Source organism: Bos javanicus, chromosome 14 (genome assembly GCF_032452875.1).
Source record: "Bos javanicus breed banteng chromosome 14, ARS-OSU_banteng_1.0, whole genome shotgun sequence".
In the NCBI taxonomy this organism is placed as follows: Eukaryota; Metazoa; Chordata; class Mammalia; order Artiodactyla; family Bovidae; genus Bos; species Bos javanicus.
In genome coordinates, this window is record NC_083881.1 from 54932108 (window position 1) to 54957700 (window position 25593).

Genomic DNA, 25593 nt, shown 5'->3' on the forward strand with positions numbered 1-25593 from the left:
GGAATCCCATAGACAAAGGAGCCTGGTAGGCTACAGTCCATTAGGGTCTGAAAGAGTTGGACATAATATATCACACACACACACACGTGCATATATACACACACACACACACATATACACACACCTATACACATATATATATATATATATATTCACTCTGCAGAAAATATTCATTGCTTTCAAATTTTCACCAGAAAAGCATTAACAAGTAATATGGGAAGGATAGATTTCCTAAAAATTAAGAAAACAATAACAGCATCTAACCTTATACTGCATTTTAAAATGAATTGCAGATGGATTTAATATACATGAAAACTGAAATTATAACAATCTAGAAGAAAGTATGAAAGTGAAAGTTGCTCAGTCGTGTCTGATTCTTTGTGACCCTGTGGACTACAGTGCATGGAATTCTCTAGGCCAGAGTACTGGAGTGGGTAGCCTTTCCCTTCTCCAGGGGAAGAAAGTATCAGTCAGTCAGTCAGTTCAGTTGCTCAGTCGTGTCCGACTCTTTGCAAGCCCATGAATCTCAGCACACCAGGCCTCCCTGTCCATCACCAACTCCTGGAGTTCACTCAAACTCATGTGCATGGAGTCAGTGATGCCATCCAGCCATCTCATCCTCTGCCATCCCCTTCTCCTCCTGCCCCCAATCCCTCCCAGCATCAGAGTCTTTTCCAATGAGTCAACTCTTCGCATGAGGTGGCCAAAGTACTGGAGTTTCAGCTTTAGCATCATTCCTTCCAAAGAACACCCAGGACTGATTTCCTTTAGGATGGACTAGTTGGATCTCCTTGCAGTCCAAGGGACTCTCAAGAGTCTTCTCCAACACCACGGTTCAAAAGCATCAATTCTTCAGCACTCAGCTTTCTTCACAGTCCAACTCTCACATCCATACATGACCACTGGAAAAACCATAGCCTTGACTAGACAGACCTTTGTTGGCAAAGTAACGTCTCCACTTTTGAATATGCTATCTAGGTTGGTCATAACTTTCCTTCCAAGGAGTAAGTGTCTTTTAATTTCATGGCTGCAATCACCATCTGCAGTGATTTGGTAACATTTAATTGATCCTGGAGTTAAAAATGACATTCTAAGCATTAAAACATTGAAAGAAATCACAAAGGAAATATGGAGAGATTTAACAACTAGACATAGAAAAGGTTGGTTGTTGAAAACATTTTAAACTAAAAGCCAACAATAAATTTGGTGAACTATGCTGGAGGACTGTGCCTTCCATATGTAAGAATTTCTTATAGATCAATAAGAATTCCTTAACACCTTAATAGAAAAATTGTCAAAAACATGCACAGTACATAGAATAAGTAAAAAAAAGACCAGCGAACATATGAAAGACATTAAGCCTCACTGATAATTAAATACATGCAAACTAAAACATCAGAAATACATTTTTCATATTAACTTGGCAAAAATGCAAACAAACTAGTATTCATTACTAGCATAAATTTAATAAGTAGGGTACTCTCATATGAAAGTAACAGGAATATAAATTGCCTGAAATTTCTCAGAATTGTTAGTTTTTGTAAAAAGTGTTCATTTTACTTTTAGAGATATGTTCTATGAGGTAATAAAAAAAATGTGACCATAGATTTATCTGTAGAGTGTTATTAAAGCAATTTCAATAATAGAAAATTGGAAACAACCTAAAAAACCCTGCAAGAAGGAATTGATTTTTGGAAATACTGCATTCCTGTTTTAAACAGTTACTCATTTAAAAATAATATTTTTGAGAAATTAAATAAAATACTCTGAAACTTTTAAAAACATACCCAAAGAAAGATGAATACTATAGTAAACCCTAATATGCTGCTTGTCCGTTCTATCAAGATTAAGTAATAGCAAGATGTCATATTTGCTGCATCTGTCTCTTTCTTTCTTTTTTAGTTTGCTGAAGCATTTTAAAGCTTATATCCAGACATCATGCCATTTCATGTCCATATCTTAGCACTCATTTCTTTAAAAAATGAACATTTTCTTGCAAAAATTAGTGTCATTTTCATTACTAACACAATTAACATAATTCCTTGGTACTATCGAGAACACCAAAATAGCCCCAGTCATCTCGAAAGTTTCTGTTTCCTTCCTCACGGTATTATTTAAACCAGAGGCCAACAAACTTTTCTGAAAAGGACGAGATAGTAAATAATTTCAGCTTTGCTGGCCAGATGATCTCTGTTGTAATTATTCAGCTCTGCTTTTGTGCTTGAAAGCCACAGCCCACACCATGTAAAGGATTGGGCTGTTTTCCAGTAACATTTGATTTACAAAAGCAGGCAGCGAACAGGATTTGGCCTTCAGGCTGCAGTTTGCCAACCCCTGATTTAACTCATTCCTGTTCTCCATATTGTGTGGTGGACATTAGCTTTAAAGCTTGATTAGATTTAGGGGAAGTTTTTTTGTGGCAAAAATACTTCATGGGGAGTGCCGTGTGCTTCGTCTCATAGCCCGTCAGAAGGTACATAATGTCCTTTGCCCCAGTTATGCCAAGGATACTCAGTGGGTACAAATGGGTAAGGCTTGATCCCTCTACTACAGACTCTCGGTCGGCCTTTTGTCTAATGGTTTCATCCGTTGTGTTGTTGCCTAAATCTGTTATTCCATTAGAAATAATTACAAAGTTGACCCTTGTGCAACATGGGTTTAAACTTCTTGAGTCCACTTATACTCAGACTTTTTAAAATAAATATATACTATGAGCTAAGGTTTGTTGAATACTTGAATGTAGAACTGCATACATGGTGGATCAACTGCTATGCTTTACTTGAGTTTTCTACTGCATGGGGTCAGCACCCCCAACCACCAACCAGCCACGTGTTCAAGGGTCAACCATAGTAACTTTCTATTATTCCATCTTACTTCCATTAACCAGAATGCTTCTGTAAGAAAGAACTTTCCAATATCAGTGAGTGATTTAAGTTATCATAAAATACAGATTCTCCAGTAACAGCTTTTACAATCAGGATATTTTTTGTTTCCTTTTAATTGTTTTGGTTCCTACTAGCCTTAACAGCTTCTTTCTGTCTAACCTAACAAATTCCAGGGAAAAAAAATTTTAATAACAGAGTAAAGAAGCTGTAATGTATGTTGAAATTTTAAAAAAACAGAAAACAAGCAAGCAAGTAAATAATATGCATAAAAAATCAGTAAGAAATATACCAAATAGTTAAATATTTCTTATTGGCAGTACAATTCTAGGAAACTATTATCTCTTTATTTTTTTTACTTCTTTGTGATTTTCTGTACTCTAGATGTTCTGCATTAAAGAGTATTACTTTTATAATTTAAAAACCCAACAGAATATTTTCTTTAACTTAAGTTTCTTTAGTACATTTAAAATAATATACAAATTATTTTAAAAGGTGGTTTTGCACACTTTTTTCAGAATTTTATATAGAGTAATTGTACAATTTTTAGCTGTATCCCGTATTCTCAAAGAGCTTATAATATAAAGAGAGAAGAAAATAGATTAAAAAATCATTTTTAACAACCTCCAAGCTCCAAAACTGCATTAGATATTTGTTTCTCCCATCTGTCTTTGTAGACCTTAAAATTTTTTTCCTTTAAAATCAATTTGGAAACGAGTTAGTAGTATATTTCTTACAGCACTTGAGGTGGGCCACAACTTCTGGAGGTTCCTAAATCTGTAAATATTTTTCTATTATCCTTAATCCTGTGGGTTGACATATTCAAAGAAAATAAACAGGAACAAATCAATGAAAGAACTTATTCCTCAGTATAAATAAAAGTGAATATTCATTGGAAGGACTGATGCTGAACCTGAAGTTTCAATACTTTGGCTACCTGAAGTGAAGAACCAACTCATTGGAAAAGACCCTGATGCTGGGAAAGATTGAAGACAAAAAGAGAAGTGGGCAGCAGGGGTTGAGATGGTTAGGTAACATCACCAACTCAATGGACATGAATCTGAGCAAACTCCAGGAGATAGCAGAGGACAGGGGAGCCTGGTGTGCTGCAGTTCATGGGGTCGCAAGGAGTTGGACACAACTTAGGGATACAACCACAGCAAAATAAGTGAAAGGGGGCATGTAAATTAGTCTCCTTCACTGCAAATGGTAATCATTTGGCCCTGATGAGGGTCCCTTTACCCTGAGATCCACCAGGGGCCATTCTGGACTCATGTAAGTGGAATTTTAAATTGTTGACCCCGGAAGGAAATCATCTCAAATGGATCACGCTGTAAAACATGGAAGTGCTCCTATTTCATGTATATTCTTAAAATGAAATTATACTTACCATGAATAATACCATGAGAAAGAAACATAAAAGCTCTACTATGTAAGAGCTGGTGTGGGTGTGTGTTTAAGCATGTTTTAAGAGAAAAACCCCTTTTCAGTAGAAGTGAAAATCTCCTCCACTCTCTTTCGAAAGCCTTGGAGCAAAGTTTTCCTTAAAACCAAGTTGAAATGTTCTTACTTTTCTCAGACATTCTGGAAATTTAAAACAACCCACACTTCTCTGGGTAAATCATTCAGGATTTCTGCCATTTCCTGCCCAGAAACAGTTTCTTCATGGTATCCTCTTAGAAATTTCTGCCACTGGTAATTCCTTTATAATAACATAAGTAATGAGAATTGTAATTCTGCAAGACAGATTTAACAGTCAAAATAGCAGCAGGAAACAGAAGGCATGAAGTATTTCACTGAAGTAGGTTTAATAAAGAAATCTATTATGTGCTGGATCCACATGTAGTTTGGCATGTAGTGAGATTAGACTTGAACAACCAAAGAACATCAATTTGACTGTTCTTAGAATCTTGGAATAAATGTGAACTAAGACTGTTTTACATAGAATTTTGGAAAGGAATATTATCTTCATCTGGACTGGTGGTCTGCTTCCAGCTATGATCATGAAGTTAAAAAGGAAGAGAGGAAGAGGAGGGATTGGGAAGGGGAGGAAAGAAAGGGCCCTAAACAAGACCTGTTGAAAAAAACAAGACCTGTTGAACCACTTCTTCAGTGCTGTGCAGAAGAAAACACCTCAAGTGCCACAGTTAACCAGTTGACTCTGGTACTGAATTTCTGTTGTTTTTGCTGGGGTCTTAGTTTGCATAACTTAAAGTGTAGTCTCTGCAGTAGGAAAATTAATGGCCCCGGCCTTTCCAAAACTAGATTCCTTTGTCGGTGTTGGTTCCATTAGACAAAACAGGCAAATACCCCAAGCTTCTCTCATAACTCAGTTTTTCTGGGGTGTGGATATGCCTTAACAGGCTTACTAGTTAACAAGAACTATGCACTGGGAGTGATATTTACCAACTCCCTTTACTTGCTTATAAGCTCTATCAGTGTGGGGGCTGGGTACATTCCTGTGGCTGATTCAGTGCCAAGACTGGATATATATTTGTTTAACTAATGAAAGAGGATGTCTCATATTCCCATCATTTCCCCCTCAAAATGAAGTGTAATACCAGACAGTTAAGAGATGATAAATGAATACTAGTTTACCAGGTGGTGATTCAAATGCTGTATGAGGTACCTGAAGTTAAAAATTTATTCAAGTATTCATCTTCTCAATCCCTGCCCTGGAGATAACGGCTGTAAATTTTGATGGCAGGTGAGACATACATGCCAGGTGAAAAGTTGCTACTGCCTTCCGTAAACTGCTACCATTCTGAATAATTTTAGTCCCCAATTTTTAATCAGACATGTAGTCCTTGAAATGGCTAGTACTGAAAACATGGCATGCACACATTCCTTCTTGTTTAACTCTGGCTAAATGAGAGTAGAACCAAACAAAGCGTGTTCGTTTTCTATCTATTTAAATTACAGTTTTGACAGTGTTTCTCAATACTGGAAACTGTTTAATTTTGTCCCTTGGAGTAAGAGTTCTCAAGAAAAATTGCTTTCGAGGGTAGAGAATCTGAAGCATGACTTTTTGTTAATTTGGGCCATCTCTCTTTCAAAAGAAGTAACTTATGGAACTGACTCATAAGGAAATACTTTTAAAGACAACAGGTAATTTTGGATGATTAGACTTCATTCATTTGGGTTTATCTGCTTTGGGATAGGAATCAGGAACCAGGCTCTCTTGAGGCCATGGGCAGACCTGTTGAGCCTCATAAAAGTACTGGAATCTGTCTTTGCACCTTAAGAAAGGAGCTCAGATTTCTTTGGACTGAAGCATGGGACAGGCAAAAGTAAGAAGCCAGGGACAAGAGTGAAATAGCTGAGCTGTAGCAGCCAAGAGGATTCTCATCACTTTGTGATTCAGGGCCACAGTTTCTTCAATTCAAGAAGAACATAGCACATTTAAAAGAGCAGCAAAGACAGAAGGTATGAACGGTGCACTAAAAACCATTTACTTCTAGAAATGGACCACTGAGATCCGATATAGACTATTATGTCCAAAAGTCTAAAAGGATACGTCATTTTACTAATGCCAAGTTCACTTTGTTCTAGTAGCTGGGATATTTTATAACAAAAATTGAAATAAAGGCCAAAAATGAAGCAATGGCAATACTTTTTAGATGGATTATCTAGTCATGTTAATTCAGGCAACCAGTATATTTTATTCAGTCCTAGTTCTGTTTCTGTCTTCATTCAAGCCATGAAGTTTTATGATAGCCTTTGATAGATGGCAAATTATTTTAGTTCTTTTAATATTTATAAAAGTATAGTAGTCCTAAAAGTTATTAGTACCAAATTCATTTAGTAGTATTCATTAGTACTATTCATTTTTTTGCCTACTTAGTTACTAAAATAGCTCTGCTGTCAAAATATTTCCATATAATAGAGAATTTTTCAGCAATGAAAATTTACCACTAATTGATTATTTTGAGTAGACATACTTTTAAGTAATGCTGACTGGCTTTACATTCCATACATTTCTCCTCAACACAGTATTAATGAATTAATCAACCATTATAAACATTTAGTAGATATGGAAAGAACTTAAAGGAATCAGCAATGTAACTTTCTTGTTTGCTTAATAAGTATTTACAAGGTCACTGCGTATTATGCATATTAACTTACATTAATAACTATGGTAGTTAATATATAGCTTGAGAGTTAAGGGAACATTTCTAATTTGAGTATTATTTTTATTTTGCCCATTTACCCCTGACAGCAAGATATCTGACTGATGTCCTTTTGGTTTGGATAGGTGTGTTCGATGATAAAACAGGATCACTGTCTTCTGATTCCTTGAACTCCTGAAGTCAGCTGCCTTCTCTTTCAAACTCTGGCAACCAACTGATGGGTCCAGTAATTGAAAACTGGGTGTGGTCAATAACATTCAAGCAACTTTTTCCTAATACAGACAACCCTGAAGAATTCATATCAATAATTCTGAATTGCTCTGACAAACGTTTTATTACTAACCCCATCAGAAATGTGTGGATGAATATGAACCAGCAGTATACCACCTAAAGTCTTAAACAACAGGCATAATTTAGGTTTGGACAACGAGAATGTCACAGAAATATTTGTGATCCAAAAGTCTTACAGGGTTTTGCCTTAGAATCTATTCTTTGATCGTTGGTATTTCCTTTGTTAACGTGATTGGCCAGAATATGGAAAATAAAAGGCAAGTCATCCACAGGAGTTAGCCTGTGCCTCCTGAGCAGAGTATGTGCGTGTGAGTGCGAGTGGGCATGGCTCACTGCCTGGCTCCCCTGCACCATCATTGATCTCCTCCTCCTCATTAAACACTCGTCGATTCCTGTCTTCCAGATGACACAGGCTGCCCTAGTAGCCAGTCAGTATCGCCTGTGAAGACGCCCTCAGATGCTGGGAACAGCCCCATTGGCTTTTGCCCTGGAAGTGATGAAGACTGTACCAGAAAGAAATGCACAATTGGAATGGTTGGTGAGGGAAGCCTCCAGTCAGCGCGACATAAGAAGGAACCGAAGTCAGGCCTCGTAAAGCCAGGTAAGTGACCTTACTCTTCATGTTCTTATCAGAGCAATATGACTGGAGTGGTTTCAAGTGAAATTTGAAATGAAGCCCCTGGATATCAGGATGAGGAACACTAATGCCTAGTACCCAGAAATATCTTTTTTTTTTTTTTACAAAAAGAGATAGAGCAGAGAGTGGAATATTTTCTATACTAGTTGTTAATTGAGAATGCATAGTGATATATGTGTCTATTATAAAGACATGTTAAAAAGGGAGGCGATTTGAAGAAATGTTAACTGAATGGTCTAATAGACATTTAAACTATATAATTAAATCTAGCATAAATTATACTAAGAAATTACTCAGTACCATCTAAACTATGCACAGATTGTGAAAAGAACAGGTTATCTTGAGGTAGATCTGTAAGGCTGGGAGTGCTTGCTAACCTAGCTATTTTATTTGCTTTTTTAAGACTGAAATATGAGTATGCTGCTATATGTGTGTATGTGTGTTTATGTATATATATAGAATGTCCAATAATGACAAAATAGTAAAAGCTTTGAGATGAAATGGAGATCATTATTACAGTGAATAAGATGCCATGAACATCAGAACAGTTCTCAGAATTTGCAATATAACAATAAGTATTTTACATCTCAAAAATATATACAGTGTATGAGCAAATAAAGTTTTAGTCAAACTAAAGCTATAACTTGAAAGTAAAAGGACCTGAATATTGGCATTGAGAGACAACCCCTATAATATTGTCTTATTTTCTTCAATATCACCAGTTGTGCTATACATATTAATGAGCCTGAAAAGACAGATTAATGGCTTGCATGAGTTCCATTCCTTACATTTGTCTTCTAATTTTTGTTTGGTGATGACATTATTGTGCAAGGAGCTGTAGGTGGCTTTATTTCAATGGAGCCAAAGCTTGGTCCTTGTCTGCTTCCATTGGGAGGTCCTACATCCACTTCCATCTCTCTCCGCTTTTGTTCTTCATGAATAATTGATATGCAGAGCATATCTTAATGAATTATTCTTCATCTTGCTTTTGGTCAATCAGAAAAAATGCCGTTTAATTTGAGAGCAAAATTTAAACTGTGTGAGGAAGAAATCCTTTATTTCCTATTGGTTCCTGGTAAATGTCAGTCAAGATGAATTTGTTGTCTTTTGCTTCTGTATAATATGAAAAAGAAAGGAAATGATACACAGTGGAGAAGACAGCATAGGAGAAAGATGGATATTATAAAAGAGATGTTAAGTACCCCTTTTTATGCCTTTTATGCTCTTTTATATACTTAAGACAGAGACAGTGTGTTCAAGAATGTCATATAATTATTGTTTTGTTGTTATTGAGTCGCTAAGTTGTATCCAAATGTAATTATGGTCAAGAAATAAACCATTACCTTGTGTATTCAGAAACTAGAATGTCCTTCCTCTCTTCCCCAGCTCGGCTGTCCTTTTAAAAAATTAAGATATAATTCACATACTATAAAATTCACCCCTTTAAAGTGTACATTTCCATGGTATTTATTATATTCAAAAGATTGTACAAACATTACCACTGTCTAATTTCAGGGCACTTTTATATCCCTCCAAAGAAGCCCCATACCCATGAGACGTCACTGTCCACTCTTCCTTTCTCCCAGCCCCTGACAACGACTTACGTGCCCTCTGTCTGATCTGCCTGTTCTGGACATCACGTATAATGGCATTGTATAATCTATGGCCTTTTGTGTTTGGCTTCTTTTGCTTAGCATGATGTTTTCAAGGTTCATGCACTAGCCCGTCATTCTTTTTATGGCTCAGTAATATTCTACTGTATGAATATACCACATTTTAAAGTAAACTTTTGGTGAGAAATTTTGGATGTACAGAAAAATTGAGCACCCAGTACAGGGTTCTCATATCCCCTACCATATCTCATATCTCATACCACTACCTCCAGCTTCTTCTATTATTAACATCTTGGCTTAGTGTGGTGTCACACCACATTTTGCTTATCTGTTCACAGTTGATGGGCATTTGGGTTGTTTCCACTTTTGACCTATTGTGAATAATGGTGTCATGCACAGTCACATACAAGTTTTCATACAGACTTTCAGTTCTCTTGGGTGTATACCTAAGACTGAAATTTCCAAGTCATATGGTAACTCTATGTTTAACCCTTTGAGGAACTGCCAAACTTTTTTCCCTAATGGCTGTACTACCTTACATACCACCAGCAATGTCTAAGGGTTTCAGTTCTCAGCATCCTTATTAACAGTTGTTATTGTCTATCCTTTTGGTTATACTTACTCTAGTGAGTGTGAGGCAGTATTTCATTGTGCTTTTGATTTCCATTTCCCTGATGGCTAAAGATGACGAGCACTTTTTCATGTGCGTATTGGCTGTTCGTGTATCTTCCTTGGAGAAATGTTCTCAATTTTCTTTTAGACAGTTGGGAGCAGTCACCAATAGATTCTGCTTCTTGCGGCATACAGGATGTGAGTTTAAGAGCAGAAGCCCTGTCATCCTCTTTTTGTATTCCTAGCACACAGGGTCCGGTGTGTATCGAGGGCACAGTCGACACTGGTTAACCTCAACAGCAAAGGTAGGCTATGGCATTGAGAATGTAAAATGCTGCAGGAAAGAGTGTCAGCTTTGGGGGTGGCCAAGGAAAAATAGATTTTTATTGTGAAGATATTGTAGGGTTTGAATGCAACCTGAAATTATTTCACTTCTGTTATTCACCACCCACCACCTTCCCTGACGGAGAAGGCAATGGCACCCCGCTCCAGTACTCTTGCCTGGAAAATCCCATGGATGGAGGAGCCTGGTGGGCTGCAGTCCATGGGGTCTCTACGAGTCGGACAGGACTGAGCAACTTCACTTGCACTTTTCTCTTTCATGCGTTGGAGAAGGAAATGGCAACCCACGCCAGTGTTCTTGCCTGGAGAATCCCAGGGACAGCAGAGCCTGGTGGGCTGACGTCTCTGGGGTCGCACAGAGTCGGACACAACTGAAATGACTTAGCAGCAGCAGCAGCACCTCCCCCGATCCCCACCTCATCCTCAAAACATTTTACAGTGGTGACTATACAAGTAAACAGTGAAACAAGACACGAGTGTGGTACAGCAAGAACAAACTAAGTTAAATGGCCATTAAGATTATCCTTGGCCTTCCCTGGTGGCTCAGATGGTAAAGAATCTGCCAGTAATGTGGGAGACCTGGGTTCGATCCCTGGGTTGGGAAGATCCCCTGGTGGAGGGCACAGAAACCCACCCCAGTATTCTTGCCCGGAGAATCCCAAGGACAGAGGAGGCTGTCAGACTACAATGCACAGGGTCACAAAGAGTTGGGCACGACTAAGTGACTAACACTTTCACTTTCACTTCAAGACTACCCGTGCCCTTCCTTGTTTCAGTGGTCATCATATGCTCAGTCACTCAGTCGTGTCTGACTTTGTGACCATACGCACTGTGGTCCTCCAGGCTTCTCCGGCCATGGGATTCTCCAGGAAAGAATGCTGGAGTGGGCTGCCATTTCCTCCTCCAGGGGATCTTCCCAATCCAGGGATAGAACCCATGTCTCCTGCACTGCAGGCAGATTCTTCACCGCTAAGGCCCAAGGGAAGCCTTGTTTCAATAATCATCATAAGAATAATCATATCTTAATGAGGGTTAAAAACCCTGTGTGTATGCACAGAATTCACCCTGAGCAAGTCTTGGTTCCTACAGAAGATACGTGTTGAATATCAGCTACTTGTCTTGCTGAGGATGTTTAAGTAGAAAGTACAGACAAAAAGACTAACAAGGAGTGAGTGGGGAGGGAGGAAGGAAAAGAAGGAAGGAGGAAAGAAAGGAAACACGAGTTGTTCTTCATGCTGTTTCCATAATAATGGACCCTTTGAGAATCCTGAAGGCCATGGACCCATATTCCAGAAAAATATGCACAAAATATCACATACTATTTCTGGGTTTTATGGGCCCCCTTTATTAGGATTTTTAACTCCTAGTTAATAACCCTGCCCAGGGGCAGAGCCTGAAATAGCACCTTGGTCAACTGCTTCTGATTTAATCACCTAAGCAGTGCTGACCTCAGGATCTTTTGATTTATTTGCATTTGATCAAGGTCACAAGGGTCCCTAAAGTGTATTTTTCAGTTGCCTGAGGTTCCTAATGTCATCACTAAAAGGCATTGCTTGAGCTTTTGAATGGGTCCCTATCTGTAGGGACCCATTGGTTCCCAGTGGTGGTGGTGGTTTAGTCGCTAAGTCATGTCCGACTCTTGCGACCCCATGGACTGTAGCCCGTCAGGCTCCTCTGTCCATGGGATACTCCAGGCAAGAATACTGGAGTGGGTTGCCATTTCCTTCTCCAGTCTGTACGGTAAGCTCTTTGTATTTAAAGCAGTCTGCACTGGAACTTATAGCTATCTGAATTTTCAGCAGAATAAACCTGTCAGTCTCGTAACTAAGAAGAGAGAAACCCAAGACACAAGGGCCTTGGGTTACTCCAAAATCTATAAAATGCAGAGAATCTGTCGTTAAGCCACAAGAAGATACTGCTCACCGGTTATTAAAATGTTCCACCTCCTCCACAGCCCCAGGTGACCATCTCCCCTCAGCCTAAACTCATCTTCCACTCTTGATGTATGCTCTACTTTTTTAAAATAAATCAACTCATTAGAACCAATACCAGTTTATTAAAATAGCAAGCAATTAGTCTCCTACACAGATGCTCCAGGGCCCTTTAACATTAACCTGGGCCCATTTAATTTTAGGTCTGTTGTTCTAGATTCTGGAAACTGCTGTTCACCTTGGAAAGGAGTTATTGAAATGCCCCTTTGGTTGTTCAGATAAGAACTAATAATGTTGTATGTGTGTGTGTGTGTGTGCTTAGTCACTCAGTCATGTCCAACTCTTTGCAACTCCATGGACTGTAGCCCACCAAGCTCCTCTTTCCATGGTGATTCTCCAGGAAAGAATACTGGAGTGGGTTACCATTCCCTCCTCCAGGGATCATCCCAACCCAGGGATCGAACCTGCATCTCCTGCATTGACAGGCAGATTCTTTACCACTGAGCCACCTGGGAAGCTCCATAGTAATGTTGGCTGGGTACCTAAGGCAGAAGGAGAAGGGAACTGTGTCACAGGATGCCAGGAAGGGCTTAGAAAGGTAAGCTGAGCACACCCGCACCTCCCCAGCAGGGCACCACGGCACTCACAGCATGGAAGCCTTGCCTTCTAGGCAGGACTCGTGCTGGACCTTCTCGGAGGCAGTGCGCCTTCTGTCATTTTGGCTTCTATCACTTAATGCCTATTCAGATTTAATTAAAAATTGCCACCAAACAGTGAAAGAAAATAACCCTGCAGTCAGTTGGATAATGGCTTTGCCTTTTTCATGTTTTCATGAGTCAACTCAGCAGACGTTCAAGACTGTATCTCTAGAGCCTAATACAATGTCTGTCATGACACAGGTGTGCAGTAAATCCTTCAATGAGAATGGAATGATGTTTAGTGTGGGTGGAGTATGGGAAAGATAGGCAGAGATGACCTCAGCATCATCCTTGCTCTTGGGGACCTTATCATTCAAGACAGAAAACTGTACGATAAAGCTGGGCTATAGTACAGATTAAAAGGAAGGGAATGAAGGCATGCTGTAGGGACCTCTTTATAATAATTCATTTTTATTGGAATATAGTTGATTTACAATGTTGTGCTAGCTTCTGCTGTACAGCAGAGTGAATTAGTTGTACATACACATGCTGTGCTATGCTAAGTTGCTTCAATCGTGTCCGACTCTGCAAGCCTATGGACTACAGCCACCCCCTCCCCTTCTCTGTCCATAGGATTCTCCAGGCAAGAATACTGGAGTGGGTTGCCATTCCCTCCTCCAGGGGGTCTCCCTGACCCAGGGGTTGAACCCGCGTCTCTTATGTCTCCTGCACTGGCAGGCAGGTTCCTCACCACTGGTCCACCTGGGAAGCCCTTACATATACATATATTCTCTCTCTTTTTTAGGTTCTTTTCCCGTAGAGGTCATTACAGTGTACTGAGTAGAGCTCCCTGTGCTGTAGAGTAGGTAGGTCCTTCTTAGTTATCTATTTTACGTGTATTAATAGTAGTGTACGGGCTTCCCAGGTGGCGTTAGTGGTAAGGAATCTGCCTGCCAATGCAGGAGACATAAGAGACGTGGGTTCCATCCCTGGGTCTGGAAGATCCCCTGGAGTAGGAAATGGCAATCAACTCTGGTATTCTTGCATGGAGAATCCTATGGACAGAGGAGCCTGGCAGGCTACAGTCCATAGGGTCACAAAGAGTAGGGCAAGACTGAAGCAGCTTAGCACACACGCATGCAATAGTAGTGTATATATGCCAATGCCATTACTTTTTGAGAGATCTACATTGTTAGCATTCCTTCTCTCAGATGCTTATCCTGATTTTAGTCCACAGTCAGTTTTCCTGATGAGATTGTTGTCACCCAGAAAGGAAAGTTTTAATTGGATTTCTGCACTAGAACATTACATGATTTTCCTGGGCCGCCTTTAATGCTTGATTGTCTACTTGGGGAGCATCTTAACCCAAAGGAGAAAAAGACCCAGTGTCAGTGTTGTACAAATGCAAGTAGTAAATCCTTCCTATACAAGGCTTGTGGGAGAGCTAAGGAAACAACTACACAATTTGAACAAATAATTAGAAAAAGTGAAAGGGAGGAAAAAAAAAAACCTGCCGTTTAAGGAGGTAGATCAAGAGCAAATGGTTAGGGTCATTATAACTGAAAAGAAATCCACATTTAGAAACTGAAATGTTGAAAACTACATTTGAAAGATGTCACCGCCACCATCAGAATTCAGACTAAGTTAGTATTCCCCTGTCATCAGACACCACCCAGGCTATTGAAATCAGAAACCTGGCCAGATGAACTGTAATAACCTCACCACAGTAACAGAGGATGGGTGACTTTAAAAAGATGATTTCCCACTTTCAGAGGCATTTGCTAGAAAACTCAGAAGGCACCAACTGGACTGATGATTAATCAACACTGGTTTAAGGAGATGGAGGCTCCTTCGCACACAGCCAACGGCCCGCAGGTGTTCCGTGCTTATCAGGGGCATCGTCCCTTTCACTTTAAAGTTAGTTGTGTCGAATAAAAGGGACAATGTACAGGGTGGGGCGTGAGCGGGGCATATGTTCTTACAATAACTTGACTACAAAGAGGACACTCAAGAACTTAGCTTACACTTCTCCGCAGGTTACCCAGCTTGTGGTTTCTTGGGGGAAAAAGTGTGAATGGATGGGTGGGGTGGGGCTGCAGGGATACCTTACTAACCACCAGACTCAGGAATCCAGTACACCAGGCTCACAGCTTCATGCCACCTCTTTAACAATGCACTCTTCAACTACTTGTTATCTTCCAGAAACTTTGTGTTTGGCATCTTTAGAATGGGTTATTGTGTCCATTAAACAGATTAAAGAATGTAAGATGCCCAGCGTTCCATCTGGCAGAAAACAATTCCTTAGTAAATGTTAATAACAGTCATTCGTTGCTCTTAAAATAGCTATCAGAGATTCCTTGCACTTTGTTTACAAGGAATATCCTTGAAACTGTCACACATAACTTATGTTTATTAAAACAAAATTCTAGCATGTCATGTTCTCCCAGTTCATATAAAACAAGAGGAGTGTTTGCTATTGGAGGACACTGGAGAGAGCGTGAGTTGATTGACAGATTATGGTTTGACAATGAGGAAAGAGAAAATATGAAAGGGAAAATATGTAAAAAGCAAACAAAAGACCACTAAAAAGCATGACAGCCTATTAAATGTTTGTAGCACTTGTGTGTGTATGTGTGCTCAGTTGTATCTGACTCTTTGTGACCCCATGGGCTGTTGCCTGCCAGGCTCCTCTGTCTGTGGGATTTCCCAGGCAAGAATGCTGAAGTGAGTTGCCATTCCCTACTCCAGGGAATCTTCCTGACCCCGCATCTCTTGCATCTCCTGCACTGGCAGGCACATTCTTTATCACTAGCACCACATGAGAGGCTTCTTATAGCACTTAATGCAATACTTAATGTTCTAGAAACAGACTGAGTCATTGTGATGGTGTAGTTGGCAGAAAATTATGTGTATGAAGGCAGGAAAATTCCTGAAGCATTTTAGAAATATTTTCATAGAATGGAAAAATTAAAATTTTAGTGCTAAAAGAGATTTGGGTTTTATGGAAACATTCTGCATTCTTTGGCAGACAGTGCTTTTCTAATAGCTTATAGTTTCAAAGGTCTTTCAAAGCCCAATCTCAAATAAAGTCTTTAGTCTGTTTCAGATGCTAAACATATCTGGAAGACTATATTAGATGTAATTGTGTGCTTGCATGACTCTGAAATTTGATTAAAAATTGTTGTAGCCCATATTTATTGAGACTTAACTGTCCCAGGCAAAATTCCAAGGACTTTACTCATTTAATCCTAATATCAGTGTGAGAAGGGGGTATCATTGTCCCCACTTTTACAGATGGAGAAACTGGCATAGAGAAGCTAATTCATGCAAGGTCACAGTCTGTAAATGGATCCTAAACAGTGTAGTTTTGCTTTTGACTCTTAACTACCACACTGGTTGTAAGGTCCAACTTCAAAGGAAAAATTTTAATTGTAACAGGGAAGTATGACAATTGAGAAAGATGTGTTGATATAAGACAGGGATTTTTAAAAAAAATATCTGTGGAGCCCTATAGATTATCTGATACAGTCCATATACTTATTATGCTGGCTGCTGCTAACCAAATCAATGACCCTCAATGTAACTTCAATGAAATACAGAAAATTGAACACAGGAGGCTATTTGGATGCAGATCAGGAAAATAAACCATGAAGATGTCAACATCAAAGGATGTGAGGGTCTTCAGAGTTTCCACTTGATCATGATCTACTTCTTTCTCTACTTGTCACAGTGTTTAATGTGCCGCCCTGTGTGTCACTAATAGTTTCATAAACAATGATCATTAGGTTTTGTCAACTTAAACAGGAGCTTTTGCACCGATACTGAAGTGGATCTCTGAAACTTTCACTCTGAGAGAAAAAATGCCCCCCCAGGAATCAGCACAAAATGTTTTATGATGAGCTGCTGTATAGTCTGCCTCTTCTCCCCAGCAGAGACCAGACGGGTGGAAAAAAAAAACGCTGAACTGTGATGAGGAGCCCTGGGTGTTTATCTTTATCGCAGGGTTACTTACATATTTACTCTCATGGCTTCCTCCCATCTGTGCCTTTGATGGTGCACCCAATCAATGTGATGCGGCCAAATGGTCTGCTAATGGTTTTCCCATAAGAATTAGTGAGTTATAATCCTCTTCTTCTCAGAGGCGACTGCTGTCCACATCCCAGGTCTACTGGGATTTATTGCACCTACAGTGTTATAGCTACCGATTTGGGGGCTCGCCAGATGCTTCCTAAGTGCTCTAATGTGCTGAGAACAAAGCGATAGTGGTATCTCACACATAGCAGATGCCCCAGCAGACCACACACCCACCATTAAAGATGTTTATCGACTACCAGCCCAAGAGAAATAAACCTGAAAATGTATTTTACACACAAACCTATAAACTAAGAGTTATAAATCATGCAGATATATGCTTTAGGTTGGGCTTCTCCCCCACCCACAGCCAATTGAGAAGAGTTTATTGAGGACACTGCATGTACAGAAATGGGTTTAATTAAGGAAACCCATCCAGTATGGGGCTTCCCAAGTGGTACTAGTGGTAAAGAACCCGCCTGCCAACGCAGGAGATATAAGAGACGCGGGTTCAATCCCTGGGTCAAGAAGATCCCCTGGAGAAGGGCATGGCAACCCACTCCAGTATTCTTGCCTGGAGAATCCCAGGGACAGGGGAGCCTGGAGGGTTATAGTCCATAGGGTTGCAAAGAGTCAGACACAACTGAAGCAACTTAGCATATAGCACAACCAGTATGGGAATGGCAACAGTTTGGAGTCCTTCCCTGTCGTGAAGAGGCAGAGAAAGGTCAAGGTACCAGAACCCAGAGCCAGAGAATTCCCAGGCTGCATGTGAGGGAACCATGCACTTTGGTAGCAAAGTGTTAGCTGCTCAGTCATGTCTGACTCTTTGCAACCCCATGGACTGTAGTCCACGACGTGCTACAGCCCACGGGGTCAAAAAGAGTCAGACACGACTGAGCTGACTGACTGGACTGTAGGCTACTAGGCCCCTCTGTCCATGGGATTTCCCAGGCAAGAGTACTGGAGTGGGTTGCTATGTCCCCTCCAGGGAATCTTCCCGACCCAGGGATCGAACCTGGGTCTCCTGCATTGCGGGCAGATTCTTTACCATCTGAGCCACTAGGGAAACCCAGCAAAACAATGTGCCTAACAAGAAAGGAGGTAGAGGGAAAAGTACCCTGACTTCTCTGTCTTCTTTGTCTGTATAATTAGGTGGGTGGCGTTTGGGTGGACTGGGCTACTGATGGAAGTTACGTGTTGAACCAAACTTAAGTAAGTTCGTTGGGGTAATTCAGTGAGTTACAGTCTTCTACCACCTGAACCTGTGTCTAACAGCAGCCAAGGTTCAGCAGTAGGCAGTGTTGCTGCAGGCCACAGTTAAGTGAGGTGAGCCTCAGGAAACTGGCCACAGTGGACTTACAATCCAAGCCGTTTTGAATTCAAATCCATTACATGGACTAGAATGTCTGTGGCTTTGCAGGAAGGTGATTTTTGTATAGGAGCCTAAAAGACAGCAAACTGCCGGGGTCCAGCCCCGGTGGATCCAGGGAATTCGAAGCGGGGACGGCGTCGGCGAGGATCAGGAAACAACTGCTTAATTAAACTTTAATTAAGGATATAAAGTAATAGAATGAGGATAGCTCAGTGAAGAAATTCAGTGGAGAAAAGAGGCTGAATAATTCAGCCTGAAGGTAAGAGAAAGAACGACATGGGGAGACCAAGTTTCGGTGAACAAGGCCCGCACTTTATTTTCCAAAGTAGTTTGTATACCTTAAGTTATGCATAGAGGATAATGGGGGAAGGGGTAGAGTCATGCAGTAAGCCAGGCTTTCTTCCTGCAAACTTATCATATGCAAAAGTTTAGGTGATTTGCATCATCTTCTGGCCCGGAGGCCTTTTTCTCTAAAGGTGATTATTCTAAAGTCAGGCGCCAGCCTCCAAAAAGCATTAGACAAAGTTGCATTCCTACAGAGCAAAGGTGTGGTGGGCTATAACAAGAAAAAGAATTAACTCAAGGGTCCCAGGTTACAAACATTAAAGCTACTACTTACACCAATTATATTAATCAATACACTGCCAGGGACACAGCAGGTAAGGGATATGGAGACTCAGCAGCAAACATTGGCCCAACAAGTGAAAAACCCTTCACCAATACAATTTCTAATCAATCTTTTAACTGCTCAAAGGAATCTGTATTTAGACAGTTTAGAACATCTCATGCCTCTCACAGTTGGGAGGCTCTGAGCAATCACATGTGGCCGGAAAAACCTATTCAGGCAGGCTAGAGGACTTCCAAAGGAGTTTGTAGGTTGAAACACTGTCACACCCAGGAATTATTAACTGGAGCTGTAAGCTAACTCTTGTTTCAGAGAGAGGTAGTGGGGGACAGCCCCCCGTAAAGTCAGAGGTGTAGGTGAGAGCACAAAGCAGAAAGTAGGCAGACTCTGGTTTTGGGGGTAGATGGGGGACTCCTGAGGCTCGATCCCGCCTTTGCGTATGCCGAGCCTCCTTTCTCGTGACCTTTGTCATGGGCGGAGTTCCTCACGCTGGCTCCCGGCAGTGATAGAATTCCAGTTGAGCTATTCCAGATCTTGAAAGATGATGCTGTGGAAAGTGCTGCACTCAATATGCAATATGCAATATGCACTCAATATGCAATATGCCGGCTCCCGGCAGCAAACCTCACTCACTTCACCACCTATAAGGGTTCTGCTGAACTTCAGTTTGAATCCTGGCTATACACTGATTGACCAGCTTTCACTCATTCGCTCAACAAGCATTTACAAAGCATTTATTCTGTGCTGACACCATTGTTCCAGGCTTTCAGGACAGAGGAGGGGAAAAAACAAACAAGATGCCTGTTCTCTTGGAACCTGCCTGATATAGGGAGATGGCTGATACACAAGCACACAAACAAGATAAGTTCAGATAGTGACACTTAAAACAAGGGAAGGCTATAGCCAGTGATGAGCATTGGGCAGGGAGTGTCTGGGGAGGTGACATTTGAACTGAGAACTTAGTCATATTCCTTTGCACTTGCGGAGGGTTTGCGGGGACAGTGAGTGAAGCAGTGAGCTAGGAAGAAGAAAGAGTAATTGCAGGTGAAGTCTGCATCAAACAATGGGAACCTACTGGCCAGTTTTGAGAGAGACATAATTTAATATATGGGTTTCCCAGGTGGCTCAGTGATAAAGAATCTGCCTGCCAACGCAGGAGTCACAGGAGATGCAGGTTCCACCCCTAGGTCAGGAAAATTCCCTGGACAGAGGAGCCTGGTGGGCTACAGTCCATAGAGCCCAGAGTCAGACATAACTGAGCATGCTCTCAACGCAACACAATTTAGTGTATATGTTCAAGGCCCTTTTGGTTGCTCTGTGGAGCTTACATTATCAAGAGATGAAACTGGAAGCAGGTTAATGAAGGAGAAGGCAGTGAAAACAGAGCCAAGTGTAGGAAACAGTGTATATGAGAGAATACAAGGTCCTGCATTTTCCTAATGAGATTAAAAATGTTTTATTTGCTAACTTGCATAAACCTTTAGAGATGGATGAAACAGTCAATAGCTGGTAGGTTTTTTAAATTTATTTTTTTAGTTAAACATACAAATGTATACTCTGTTATTTATTTAGAAGCAGGAATCTTGTTATTCATCATTAATATAAGAAATTTATTGCCCTCCTCATCCCTGGAGCTAGTTTTCAACTCGGGTGTCTTTTCCAATGTCTTTTCCAGAGCAAGTTATCTTCACTTCTGCCCAATTTGTTTGATACAAAGCCATTTTGAATTCATATCTGGAGCTCTCATTGAACATTATTTTCGAGCCTACGAGTACTGTGAGGGTAGCTGTTAAGTTAATGTAAAAAGAGGCTCCCAAATCCAGAGGTTAAAAACTAGACAGAAGCTGATCTTCGTCATAAAACAGTCCCTAGGTGTTTGGGGGACTGAGGCTGGTAGGCAGCGTGTCAGGTCGGCTGTCCTTCTCCAGGAAGAAGGAGGGAGAGAGGGACCAGGGGATACTCACCCAATCACTTTACGGTCAGGGCACAGAAGTGGCACACGTCATTTCCAATTATATTCCAGGACATCTGAGTCAGCTGGGCATCTATTATTATGGAAGAAGGAAAGAATGGGGATGGACATTGGAGGACAGCTAGCAGACCATCACAGCACCCATGGAGAGCATGAGGGCAGCTGGTTTTTCTGTTTCCCTGTAAATGCAATGTCAGTATCCATCAATACCCAAAGCTATTCAGTTACTAAGTCCAGTTAGCAAAGAGTATGTTTTTTTTTTCAATCTCCACAACTTAATCTTTGATTATTGCTATTTAATAGCAGAAGCAGCAGAGCATGAGATTGTTGGATGGCATCACCGATTCAGTGGACATGCACTTGGGCATACTCAGGGACACAGTGAGGGACAAGGGAGACCAGGCGTGCTGCGGTCCATGGGATTGCAAAGAGTCAGACACGACTTAGCGACTGAACAACACTGCTATTTAAGCTGATCTTTAAAAAAGGCTGGAGGAGTCATACCAGTCATACCACAGGAATAATTGCAAAATCTGCTTTTGAATTTCTTGGCCCCCTTCATTTTAAACAATCCCATCAGTCGACCCCTGAAGGCAGCCCAAAACAATACTGATTGAGGTCGATTCAGTCCCCTGTGTCTTTTTCAAATGACACTTTTTGTTCAAAGAAGGTAATTATAAGAGAGATCTCTATAATAAGAGGCTTTGGAAAGACTTTAAAATAAGGAGCTTGCTTTTGTGTGAGGTAATTGTGGGAAGAGAGTGCCTCACCTTATATTTAGATATTGAATAGGGGGCACCACGTCACTTGCCAAGCAGTGGGAGACAGGGGAGTTCATATGCCGGATAGTTTCTTTTGTAAATATGAGGAAATGATTTCTCTTTTGTCATATGGAGGAATAATTACTACTTATCTTTCTTATGTTGCTGTGAGAATCATAAAATGCTGGGGTCCAGCCCCGGCTGATCCAGGGTATTCGAAGCGGGGACAGCGTCGGCGAGGGTCAGGATACAATAGCTTCAATTAGATATTAATTAAAGATATAAAGAGTAATAGAATAAGGATAGCTCAGTAGGAAAATTCAGTGGAGAAAAGAGGCTGAGTAGCTTGGTTTACGTGGGAGACCAATAAAACTTCAAGACAAGAAGCTTGCACCACTTACGTAGGCCGCAGGCGTCCTTCCGTTCTCCCGAAGGAGAGGAGACACTGAGGCCTCGCCGGTCGGATCTGAGAAGCCCAGGCATAATTAGTAAGCATGGTGGGTTCCGCGCTCCAGATGGAGACTCAGCCAGAGTTTGAGAGAGAGAGCGACATGGGGAGACCAGTATTTTGAGAAACTGATCCCAATTCTTTATTTTCCATAGTCTACATTTATACACTGAGATGTTATGCAAAAGTCACGTGGGGTCAGCAGTCCTGACTTTTATCAAAGTCAGGTGCTTCATAAAATGTATACAGAGGTCTTAGGGGTGTTACATCATCTTCTGGCAGGGGGCCTGCTGACAATTTATGACCCTCTCCTTGTGACAGTGGTCAGTCAACCAGGACACTTATTTCTCCAGGGGTGATTATTCTTAAAACAGACGCCACCCAAATAAAGTTACATTCCTATAGGGTGAGGGTGTAGTGGGTTTTAGTTAAGGAAAGAATTTACTTAGCCTAAGGTCTAACGTGATTAATATCAAAGGTTAATACTTATTTCTTCTATATATTCATTAATGTGTGTAAGGGCAGGGGATATGGAGACTTAGCAACAAACATTGGCTCAACAAATGAAAAACCCTTCACCAATACAATTTCTAATCAGCCCACTATACTTATACTAATAGTTTTCTAACTTTTCTAAGGAACCTGTTTTTAGAGGGTTTAAAGCATCTTGTGCCTCTCATGGTTGGGAGGCTGTGAGCAATCACATGTGGCCGGACAAGCCTGTCAGGCAGGCTAGAGAACCTTCAGAGGAGTTTGTAGGTTAAAACACTCTTGTCACGCCCAGGAGTTTTTATTAACTGGAGCTCTAAGTTAACTCCTTCTCCAAAAGAGGTGGTGGGGGACAGCCCCCTGTAAAGTCAGAGGTGTAGGTGAGAGCACAAAGTAGTAAAGTAGGCAGGCTCTGGTTATGGGGGTAGTTGCTCGAGGATTTCCAGGGGGACTCTGAGGCTCGATCCCGCCTTTGCGTATGTCGAGCCTCCTTCCTCATGACCTTTGCCACGGGCGGAGTACCTCACTCTGGCCCCCAACAATAAAACATGTTACGTATGTAACAGAGTACAGGCCTACCTTAGAGATTTTGTGGGTTTGGTTCCAGACCACTGCAGTCAAGTGAATATTGCAATGAAGTGAGTCATGTGAATTTTTTGGTTTCCTAAAGTATATAAAAGTTATATTTACTCTCTACTGTAGTATATGAAATGTGCAATAGCATTGGGTCTAAAAATATATACATTTAAAAATAGTTTATGCTATCATATGCAGACCATCATCTGACAACTCACAGTACCACATACCTTCAGGTTTTTAAAAAATGCAGTATCTGCGAAGCACAATACAACAAAACATAGTAAGGTGAGATATGCCTGTATGTGCATCGAGTAAATACTGCACGATGCTGAGAGGTAAACGTGCACGTCTTACACCTTTGCAAAAATCAGTGTCAGCATTTGGCAAGTGTTTGTAGTTACCGTATTTTCCTGTTCTGCAGTGTGTGCTCAGTAAATGATCATTATGGTGATTAAATGAGCAAAGTTTACAAATAGCTCAACTTTAAGGTATTTGAATGCTCGCTTCCCATCTTGTTTGCATTGGTCCTATTTATCACAGTTACCTTCTTAGTAAGAATTATTCTAATATAATAAAGGGCTTTTCTGGATGCTTAATAAACATCTTGGCTCTGAGCAAACTCCTGTTTGGAAACACTGTGCTAACAGTTGTCTCAGACAGCCTTCAATTCATTTTCTCCCTTGAGAACAAGGATTGTCTCCTGGTCCTCCCTCCCAGAGAGAACTGTGAAGTGCCTTGCATATTTAAATAGCTGGAAGTCAGGAAGTACACTGAAAAATTTCCTCAAAGTGTCACGTGCTTGCCATTACATGTAAGAATGTGTTGGGTTTTGATGTAATTTCTTCCTTGCTCTTTGGGATATAAAGGCTCTTAAGTGTTGCTCTATAATTGTCAAAGATTAGCCTTGACTGTCCTGTAGGCCTTTACCTCTGTTTGACAATTTGATGTTTCCTTAAATGCTTTGTGTCCATTCATGAGGGCGATGGTTTCATTTGAAATGCTGCAGTCACCAGGGAGAAGCTCTTGTGCTCTCTCCTGATTGGCCAGCCTCCCCTCTGCCTCCTGTTGCTATGGTGCCCAGCAGAGTAACTTCCTTGCCCTGTACAAGTAGGAGGCTCAGTCTCCATGGATACCCCACTCTGAGACTGTACTCCACGGAGAGATGAGCTGAGCTGCACATACTGTATTTCTGCACAAGACATACCCCAGCCTGTGGTGGGAGGCTGTTTGCAGAGGCAGTGTTTGCCATGAAAGTCTACGGAGCTTATCTTCTAAGTAAGTCATATTAGTCACAGTAAGTAAATAATTATATTGGATCCCAGAGGATACGTTCTTTGTGTATATGTGTGTGTCAAGTTACTTGTGGTAGGCTAAAAATGTAGTCTGGAAACAAATTTTCAACCGTCTGCCTTTCAGATATCCTGAATGCAGAGTCTGAAACTAAACTTTGAAAAATACACACCTATATTGTTTTAAATACCCCTTGTCATTTGTGAATCTGCCGTTTGAGGCAAATGGGAAAAGATGGACATGGATGATCACACTTGAGAATGCTCTCCTAACTCTCAGCCTTGCATGCTGCATTTGTAAATGCAGAGCTTGTCCTTGCCCAGTGACGTGCTATGGGAATAGACGAGCACAGGCACAATTAATGCTAATTGGCCCTGCACACAGTGTGCAATGGGGCCTCCGTGTAGGCTGAGACTCGATGTATTTATTATCAAGAGTGATCTTGCTTATGTGCTCATCTCTGCCAGTTCACCATGGAAATTACTCAGAGACCATCTCTCTAGCCAGTTTTAATTTATTTTTCTCATATAGTGTTCAGGAAAAATTCAGAAACTCTTCAGGTCCGTGGAATTGGGATGGGGAAGAATTTTGTGTTTATTAATGATTTGCTCTAACATTTCCGCTTTCTTGTACCTTCCAAGAGCATAAGGGTTGGGTTTGCAATGTTGTAAAACACATGAGTCATCTTAGAGCAATTTTCATCTGCTGGGTGAATGATTAATGCCTGTGGTGTTAAAATTAATGAGTGGAAACAAAAGACTATACGTATGGTTACCCCAACTTAGTTCAGTAATTCTAAAATTACATTAAATTAGATCTTCAGACTGTCCACAGTAGGTAGCTGGCGTCTAGCAGCTCTAGACAAAAAGCAGAATATACACTGTACTGGTGTAAGAGTGATTCATTT

At 40.8% G+C, this 25593-nt stretch overlaps 1 protein-coding gene across 7 annotated transcripts in view; it reads left to right on the forward strand.

Moving 5' to 3' along the window:
- The window catches only part of SYBU (syntabulin), a 130719-nt gene that overhangs the window by 61218 nt on the left and 43908 nt on the right, over positions 1–25593 (forward strand). For 4 of the 7 annotated variants that reach the window (XM_061439120.1, XM_061439116.1, XM_061439115.1 and 1 more), the window contains 2 exons: positions 7707–7904; positions 10411–10470. In XM_061439120.1, coding sequence (XP_061295104.1) covers positions 7707–7904; positions 10411–10470 — 258 coding nt within the window. Of the gene's footprint in view, positions 1–7706; positions 7905–10410; positions 10471–23480; positions 24672–25593 lie in introns of those variants that run through there. The other 3 variants (XM_061439118.1, XM_061439117.1, XM_061439121.1) reach the window with 2 other exon arrangements.